This window comes from Acyrthosiphon pisum, unplaced genomic scaffold (genome assembly GCF_005508785.2).
Source record: "Acyrthosiphon pisum isolate AL4f unplaced genomic scaffold, pea_aphid_22Mar2018_4r6ur Scaffold_20950;HRSCAF=22615, whole genome shotgun sequence".
Taxonomy (NCBI): Eukaryota; Metazoa; Arthropoda; class Insecta; order Hemiptera; family Aphididae; genus Acyrthosiphon; species Acyrthosiphon pisum.
In genome coordinates, this window is record NW_021770363.1 from 37,788 (window position 1) to 47,469 (window position 9,682).

Here is a 9,682-nt window from a genome sequence, read left to right on the forward strand (position 1 = left end):
GAAAATGCTAATATAAACATCAGTGAAATTTTCAAGTTTCTACAGTCATTCGTTTTTTAATTACAACAAAATAAGAAAATCGTTACGTAAGAAATCGAGTAAATACCAAATGTTGTAAAAATATGAATTTCAAACGATCATAAAAATTTAATTTGACTTTCTTATAGATATTTTTTGTTTGATAAAGGTAGATTATCCTATAAGGAATCTTGTATTACATTTTAAAATCTTAGATTTAAAAAGAAAAATTTTTACGAATTCTTAACTCAAAATAATTTGCTAATTTTCGTGATTTTTCCATATTTTTTCAATTTTTGAACTTTAAATGCTTATAAAAAAAAACTGTGTAAATGTATTTTTTAGATTTTTTGGTAACAGAATTAATTACTTACGTGGAATCTTGTTTAAAATTTTCAATTCTTAGATACAAAAATTGAACATTTTATAAATTTTTAACTACAAAATAATTTTTCAAATTAAAATTTGTTCTTTAAATGCTTATAAAAAAAAATTGTCCCTATATATTTTTAATATTTTTCAACTGATATTGTAACAATATTTCAGGAGCTTTGTATTAAATTTATACACTTTTTGGCCCAACAGATAAAACTTTATTGATATTTATAGAAAAAAAAACTAAAAAAATTTAAAACTGAAAATGTCCGTAAACAGCTCAAAAAGAGTCAAAATATTTTCAAAATTGTATGGTGTATAGGAAATGCTAATATAAACATTCGGTAAAATTTTCATGTATCTGCAGTTATTCGTTTTTGAATTACAACAAAATAAGGAAATCGCTACATGAGAAATCGAGTGAATATCCAATGTTGTAAAAATTTGAATTTCAAACGATCATAAAAATGTAATTTGACTTTCTTATAGATATTTTTTGTTTGATAAAGGTAGATAATCTTATAAGGAATCTTGTATTACATTTTCATATCTTAGATTTAAAAAGAAAAATTTTTATGAATTTCTAACTCGAAATAATTTGCAAATTTTCGTGATTTTTCCATATTTTGTCATTTTTTGAACTTTAAATGCTTATAAAAAAAAAACTGTGACTAACGATTTTTAATATTTTTCATCTGCCTTTGAAACAATATACTAGGAGCCTCCTATTAAATTTTCAAGCTTTTAAGTGCCACCTTATATCATTACAAAACATGCAGAACTGACTCGTTACAATGGTCCAAGTCAAAATGATGTGGTTTTTTTTTTAAATTTTAATTTTTATTTTTTCGTTTATTTTTTTCTCAAGGAAATGCAAAAATGGTTGCGTCAGCAATAATATTTGGTGCATAATTAAAGTTAGATGAATATGAGACTAACGTATTCTGTACAAATGATATTATCTTAATTTTACAACGTTTCGGCAAATACCAAATAGATGCGCAAAATATTTAAATAATGCATGTCTGATACAAAAATTCATATCAGGTAATGATATTGTACCATTGAATCAATCGGCTGAAATTGTGTCACTGGCAAACTTTTTGGTAAACCATGCACCTGACAAAAAAAAACATCAACGATTTATCCAAAATGTATATAGACGAACAGCCTAAGTATAAAAAAAATAAAGCAATTAAAAAGGAATTATATCAATCAATAAACCAAACTTTGGAGAGTAAAAAGTTTTAAGTTTTATGCTATTATAACCACTATTGAATTAATATCAACAATATTTATCCTAATTACGCTACTTAAAATAATACACTGTACACTATTAACTTAACTACTCATACTAATTAAACACACATAAACTTAATTAATGATTTTGTCATTTTGCGATTTTTTTTCCGTGATTTTAACTAGTACCTTTCAAAAACAGAGGTCCCTAGAACTCACAACAAACGATTCAAAAGAGTTATATTAAAATAAGTGGAATAAACCTGTTGTACTACAGAAAAAATCATATCCACTGGCTTACACCAAGGTTACATGACTGTCTTGCACCAAATTTGTTCGATAATATAATTAAGAATACGCAACAAAGAGCCGGATATGATTCAAAGACTGATTTATTTGGATTCACTTAAACAATGCTGCGATACTGCTGAGTACCTACATGATTTTAAAAAAATCACCCTTCATACAACCACCAGTGGAAGACACTGATATTTCTAACATTACAACTGTGGAGAATTTAATTCAAACACGAGATTATATGAAAATCGCGAAAATAAAACAGCGAAAATCAAAATCGCAAAATGTTTTAGCAGCGAATACATAAATAGCGAAAAGTAAGAAATAATTATGTTGAAGTGTGGCATAATATAGGCTTCAATAATTTTTTGAATTTATTTCGTCCAATAATATGGAAATTTATTGAACTAATTCAAAGTTTAAATGAAATGAAAATAAATCAGTAGTGGTTACCGTCGAATCGTCCAGAAAACGCAAAAGGGACAAACTAGAATACCTAAGAAGTAATGCCTATAATTTATTATATCAAATTTTATTTTTATTTTATATTAGGTATTTTATTTTATAGTATTATGACGATAATGTTTTTTATACATAATTTTTCGTAACAAATTTGAATATTATTTATTATTCGCTACTATTGTTTTCGATGTTAAAACATTTCGCGATATTTTTTTTGTGATTTTAACTGGCACCCCTCCGAATAGAATAGGTACCTGAACTGAATAAAAATTTAAAAGCTCTTTTAGAGTGCGGATTTTATTTCATGTACTGATATATTATTTTTTAGAATTTCTCAACATAACATTGATCACCATGAAATGAATTTTGATATTTGCAGAATTTGTAATTTTACCATCACATATAACCTATATTCATTTTATTATCACATGTAACATTTAAATTATTCATATTATAAAATATTTAAAAAAACAAATGTATGAAATAAGCGTGTTAACCAATGTGTTGAAACAGGGGCGGCATTGTCACATCCTGTGACCGTCAGGACTTTGGAGACATTAATTCGAATATCAACCGCGCATGCTAAAGCTCGGATGTCTAAACACATAGAAGATCCAGATGTTCGAGCAGCAATTGAACTTGTTCGGTTGTCATACAACTTTCAAGAAATATTGGAGACATCAAAAAGAAAATGGGATCAAATAGAAGACGAATGGACAACGGCAGATACGGTAACCCTGGATACAGACAGATACATGCATTTAATAAGTAAAATGGCAAGCAGTTTTCAGACGGAGGGGGCAACGACATTACCAATAAAGAGAATAATGGAGTTGCATTTAACTAGAATCATTTTTCTTTTCTTTTTTAAAATTAAATTATGACAATAGTTTTTACTTATATTACAGAAGAGTCTAGTGGTTCCGACACAGAAATTTATTCCTCTGATGAAGTAGAAAACATTTCTGGTGATGAAGGATCGATTCAATCCACAGATAGCAGTGTCGACTCTCCTTATAAATATCACTGTGCCAAATGTGATTTACCTTTTAAATTCAACTGCTGGTTTAAGAGGCATATGGCTTCCCACAGCCCTGGTATATTTGCCTGCCAATATTGTCCAAAAACATTTAAAAGAAAAGACACCATGCGCGAGCACGAAAACCTACATATAGGTGTTTTAAAACACAAATGCAAAGAGTGTAGTAAAGAATTTGGAGACAAAAGGAATTTAAATGCTCATGTGAAACTAATACATAACAATGCTTCAATTAAATGCCCAAAATGTGAAAAATTCTATTCTGGAAAACGGCAATTACGATATCATGATAACCGAGTACATACATTACTAACCCCATATAAATGCAAGATGTGTGATGAAGCATTCCCTGTTCCGTGTATGCTTGCGGCTCATCGAAGTAAAATGGTAATATATTGAAACTTTATTAAAAATTTAAGAATTTATAAACATTGATATTGTTTTTTTTTTTAGAAACACTGACACATCACAGCATTAATGTTTCCTCTCAAGCAGCAATTGAACTTTTCAGTAGGCTCTTCTATAACTGTATTATGATACTTACTTCCGTCTTTGAAAATTTTGCATGTTTCATTACAATATATATATATATATATATATTTAGTATATAGACTTAATACACATACATTTGTTTTGTTTATTTGTATATTTTAGTATTTTAAGTATATATCTATTTACGCAGTAAATACCCAGTACTATCGGCTAGATCGGCCAGACTTCAGCCGTCAGCTCACTGTGTACAGGGTTTTTATTTTTTTTACATGCAAATGACGGGGAGGGTAGCTGGAGACGTGTGCTATCTAATGCATAAGGTGTGGAATCGGTCATTATATTATTCAATTTTTAATTAAGTTATTAAAGTACTATTTGCATGTCGACCGGCTGATTGCAGCTAGATCGGCCAGACTTCAGCCGTCAGCTCACAGTGTACAGGGTTTTTATTTTTTTTTACATGCAAATGACGGGGAGGGTAGCTGGAGACGTGTGTTATCTAATGCAGAAGGTGTGGAATCGGTCATTATATTATTCGATTCTCAATTAGTTAATTCAGAATATATTTGCACGGCGTACGTGTGATTGCACGGCGATCGGCCACACACCAGCCGTCTGGTACTGGACAACGAGATTTCAGAGTGTTATACATGAAAATAGAAGGTATGAAATGAATGATTTCGCGATATTTTTTTTGTGATTTTAACTGGCACCCCTCCGAATAGAATAGGTACCTGAACTGAATAAAAATTTAAAAGCTCTTTTAGAGTGCGGATTTTATTTCATGTACTGATATATTATTTTTTAGAATTTCTCAACATAACATTGATCACCATGAAATGCATTTTGATATTTGCAGAATTTGTAATTTTACCATCACATATAACCTATATTCATTTTATTATCACATGTAACATTTAAATTATTCATATTATAAAATATTTAAAAAAACAAATGTATGAAATAAGTGAAAAAAAGTAAGAACATTAAAAAAAAAGTGAGAATAGTAATAAATAGTGAAAGCGTGGCATGAGTGTTCCTGGTGGTATCAAAGAAAGACCCTATAAATGCGACATCTGCACATTACCTAATATTAATTCATAAAGTTTCAGTGGTATTAACTTAGTTACCTTGTAATAAATGTTTTTTATGTTATGAAGTCCCAGATATTATAAATCCAAGACAAATAAATTGTTATTTTTAAATTTAAATCCCAACAAAAATACCTACTCCATACCAATAAAATATAAAATATACTTGGATATTGTGATATAATTATGTATACTATGAAATTGAAGACTAGTGGCCATTTATCAATTTATTACTATTCAACTTTTATTTTCCAATAAAGACTAGTTGTTTGACATATTATTTTATTTGAATTGTTAATGTTAAATATTCATAGTTTATAATTTATTTTTTTTTTTAATTTGTTAGTTTTACTTATTTAGCTTAGATAAACGAATAATATAATATTAAAAATAATAAGGAATATTTAATTTGACTTTATACAGTTTTGGTCAATTTTTAAAACTATGTAAGCATATGTTTAAAATTAGTTAACAACCCTATTTATTATAAAAAAAAAAGTACTGTATTCGAAACCAAAGAAATCACATTTGACACCAACATTAATATTAACAATAATATTTGCGCTAAATTAAAGTAATTTTTTTAGGTATGACCAAAGTCCAAATTATGCTTTACATAAGTTTATTGCACATTAAAAAACCTACCTAATCTACCAGTTATGACGAAATATTAAAAAAAAAATAACAAAATGCGAATGCAGTTACAGTTTATATAATACACAATAATAACAAATAATGATATTCTGATGATACTGAACTTTATAAAAATTCACAATGATATATTTGGCTCCATGTTAATGGCGACATTCAACTGTTTTCCTTTGTAAGAGGCATTTAATTGAAAATATATTCAAGATCCAAAGGACTTGTCTGGTACACATCATAATCATATGAACGTTGTATAACTAGAAGTGAAATACAGTTTCTATTGACTTATAGGTACGCTTATAAAATAAAGACCAACGTGTTTAAAGGTATGCTGATAGCATAGTATCCGCATTACTTATAATTGTTGCAAAAATATATTTTCATTGATCAATATCGATGTAATACATTACAAATGGATCATATTTTTTGAGTATATCTGAAAGCAATTTATGCTTGGTCATCTTGACAGGTGGGTTCAATGGTTTAAGGATAACTCTGAACAAATTGTAACAAAGTAGTCATGTTAAACTTTAAGCACTGTTCCATATCATTCTGGTGAAGTCTGAGAGTATAAGTTGCATCAGCAGTGGCCGGTATATTAGACAGTGGGTACATACGAGTATCAGACAAGTTTAAACAGCATTTTCTCAAAGTGAGATGTGATTTTTTTTATATTTCAATTAGACTATAATATTTAATTATACTGTTTGATGATATTCGATCCTACAAAAATCATTTTTAATGATTCTGGCTATTGTAGGTTTGTCACATATTTTGTTTTCAAAGTTTACTTTACATATCGTGGCTAAAAATGGAGTCAATTTAATCTCATGTGTCATAGTTTTTCAGAATCAAAGTTGTATCTCTGACACAGTGGTGGCTGATCTGACAGTCCCATTACACAAGATGTCATTCAGAGACAGGCATGACATAACAACTGATAATGGTAATTGTTAATATGTTTTAGTGGTGAGGATGTCCTGCATTAACACAGCATGAGGCAAATAATGAACTGGTAATGTAGAGAAGCATAGCATCGCATTTGTTTTCTATTACTATGTCGAGGTACTCTTTAATGAACTTATGACACACAGTTGGTAGTGTTGTCCTTTACAATTATGTTTAAGAACCGTACTGAAAAATCTTTAGCCTTAATTACCCAAAGTTACTGGGCAACTGTTTGAAAGATAATCTTCTCTCGTGGATTTTATTAACAGTTGTAACGACTTTATTAACTGTTTACATGAAATATACTGGTGGTATGTTGATCCAAGTATGAATAGGTTGTGTTGGAACAGCAGTACCAGTGGTTTTTGGTAATATATGAAAGGTAATTGTAGTTCAAAATCCACTTGTCACACAATAGCATACAAATGTTATTAACTAAGTATACCCATTGCAGTACACTGTAATGTTTGTCAAACAGGTATTATTGTGGAACATTGATCTGTACGAATAAATAAAATATGATTCCCACTCTTGAATACTAACATTAAATGTTTGTCCAGCTACTGATGAAATATTAATGAAATATTAATGAAATCATTGTCCTTGGATATTGATAAAGTTTATAGTGCATCAAAGTTATTCAGTTAAGTTTAAACGTGCTTAGAACACTTAGTTCTGTACAGTTGTTTTTTGATTGTAGTCTTATGTTCCCAAATTAATAAACAATTATAAATTTGGGTAAGCTCGTTTCTTCTCTTTTGACTGTTCATGATAAATTCTTTTCAAAAACAAAATCAAACAGTTGAATGGCATTTATGATCTTTTTGAAGGTGTGGTGATTGGTCGAGGATGATTACTTCAATACTAATTCCTACAATGTATACAATTCAAAGTACTTAATTATTAATAGCATAGGAATCACCTTATCATTTTTTTTTCTATTTTTTTCTTTTATTACTTATTGCAATAATAAGTATGATTTTTTTTTTTTTTTTTAATTTTTTTTTTAAATTTTTTTTTTATTTTTATTTTTTCAATAAATTAATTATAAGTATGACCCATCTATGCTTTACAGTTGAATAGCCTTTTTACAGTATTTTTAAAGGTTCTCAAACTTATCAACAAACAGTGGTAATTAATTTAGTATGTATTTGCTATATGACTAATTATCCTACAATGAATACAATTTAAATCACTTAAAATTATAAGTTATAGCATAGGAATCATCTTATTATTTTTTATATTTGTTTTTGTTTTTTTCTTTTATTACTTATTGCAACACGTTAATAATAAGTATGATTTTTTTTTTTCAACAGTAATTTTTTCATTATTTCAATTAATTATAAGTATGATTCATCTATGCTCTACAGTTGAATGGCCTTTTTACAGTATTTTTAAAGGTTCCACAAATGATCACCAAACGGTTGTAATTAATTGAGAATGTTTGCTTTATTACTAATTTTACTACATTGTATACAATTAAAATGACTTAATTTCTAATAGAAAGGATTCCTATCTTACAACGAATCATTTAACAATTTTTCTTTTTTCTGTTTTTTTTTTTTTTACCAAAATGTTTGCAATAAATTAATTATAAGTTATAGCATAGGAACCACCTTATAATTTGTCTTTTTTGTATTCTTTTTTTATTATTCTTAATTACTTATTGTATGATAAGTACATTAATAATAAGTATAATTTTCATATTTTTTTATTTTTTACGTAACAGTAATATTTGCTATAAATAAATTATAAGTATGGCCCAACTATGCTTTACAATGTTATGGGAATCATTTTATAATGATTATTATTTATTTTATTTATTAACAGTACCTAATAGAGTTTACAATAGGTAAATTCAACATTTTTTTTTTTTATTGTTACGGCTTCAATTATCACTAAAAGGTAAACCTTGAAACGATAGAAGAGAGCCACCAGCATAGTATAATATAAGCATTAACCATAATATAATTCAGATATAACAAAAGTACATTTTATATGTAGTAATAACCTAAATAAATTTAGTGCATAACATATTTATACCTAATAGCTTTAATAATGTAATTACTATGGGCCAAAAAATGTATAATGCAAATGAAAATCTTTTGGTCATAAAAAAATTAAAGGTAGGTACATAATTTTTTTCTTTTATGTATAAAGTGACTGTTACTTGGAAACTATTTTCTAATTAATAATTTAAAACGAGCACGCTTTTTACAATTCTTTAAAAAAATATTTATTTTTTTTTTTGGCTCTTTTTTTACAATTTATATTGCTCCTATTTATTTTAACGATTTAACATTAATATTATAATATTTGCTATTATTATTCAAGCTTTAACCATGCTCTAATATTGTACTATTTGATCCACGGGGGCATTATTAAATAAATAAACATTTTAGAATACATTTTACATAGGTACCTAGTTTACCATAACCGCAATTTATTATAATTATATGGTTGATTTATTACCTTTTTGGATAATTTTCTCTATATTTTATTGAAGTAAAAATATCAGTTAATTTGTTAGATAATAATATATTTGGTACCTAATCTTTATTTAATATTACATATAATTATAAAACATTAACATTATTAGAAGTACACACAATGTCATACATCAATAAATAATAAATATAACTGTATGTACCTATATCGGAGTATGTAATCAGTCATAACCCACCATATACCTTGACTGTCAAGGGTTTGTGGCAATATAGGGCCCGTATTACCACTTTTCTCCCGCCTTTTTCGTTACCGCCCGCTTACCGGACCTACTTGTTTTTATATTCGTGATTTCTTTTATTTTATACAACTTCTGTGATTGTTATATTTATATTCTTTTGCTAACTGGGTCTCGCGTCTCCCATTGGCGACGCCATGCCACTCGTCCCGCGACAAGTACGACAAGTACTGTCTCTTTGCTCACAGCCCTCGACCGAGCCACACAGAGTCGGACTGGCCCGGACCGCTAGTCCGCGATGGCGGACGGGGCCCCGGCTTCTTTATGGTAATTGGGGCCCCCTGATTTTGTACCTATTAATATTATTATTTTTCGTTTAGAGTAAATAGA

The 9,682-nt window shown here is 28.1% G+C and overlaps 1 protein-coding gene across 1 annotated transcript; it reads left to right on the forward strand.

Moving 5' to 3' along the window:
• Nucleotides 1-1,545: 1,545 nt before the first annotated feature.
• LOC103310543 (zinc finger protein 28-like) lies at nucleotides 1,546-3,892 on the forward strand. Its single transcript, XM_008189173.1, has 4 exons — nucleotides 1,546-1,630; nucleotides 2,905-3,159; nucleotides 3,300-3,817; nucleotides 3,884-3,892. The coding sequence occupies exons 1-4, from the start codon at nucleotides 1,546-1,548 to the stop codon at nucleotides 3,890-3,892; spliced, it is 867 nt and encodes a 288-aa protein (XP_008187395.1).
• Nucleotides 3,893-9,682: the final 5,790 nt, after the last annotated feature.

Bases quoted from the DNA above. Each gene is read 5' to 3' on its own strand.
- LOC103310543 (XM_008189173.1), top strand. From the start codon at position 1,546: ATGTATATAGACGAACAGCCTAAGTATAAAAAAAATAAAGCAATTAAA. The intron at 1,631-2,904 runs GTAAAAAGTTTT...GTGTTGAAACAG, and splicing joins AATAAACCAAACTTTGGAGA to GGGCGGCATTGTCACATCCT. The intron at 3,160-3,299 runs GTAAAATGGCAA...CTTATATTACAG, and splicing joins CAGATACATGCATTTAATAA to AAGAGTCTAGTGGTTCCGAC.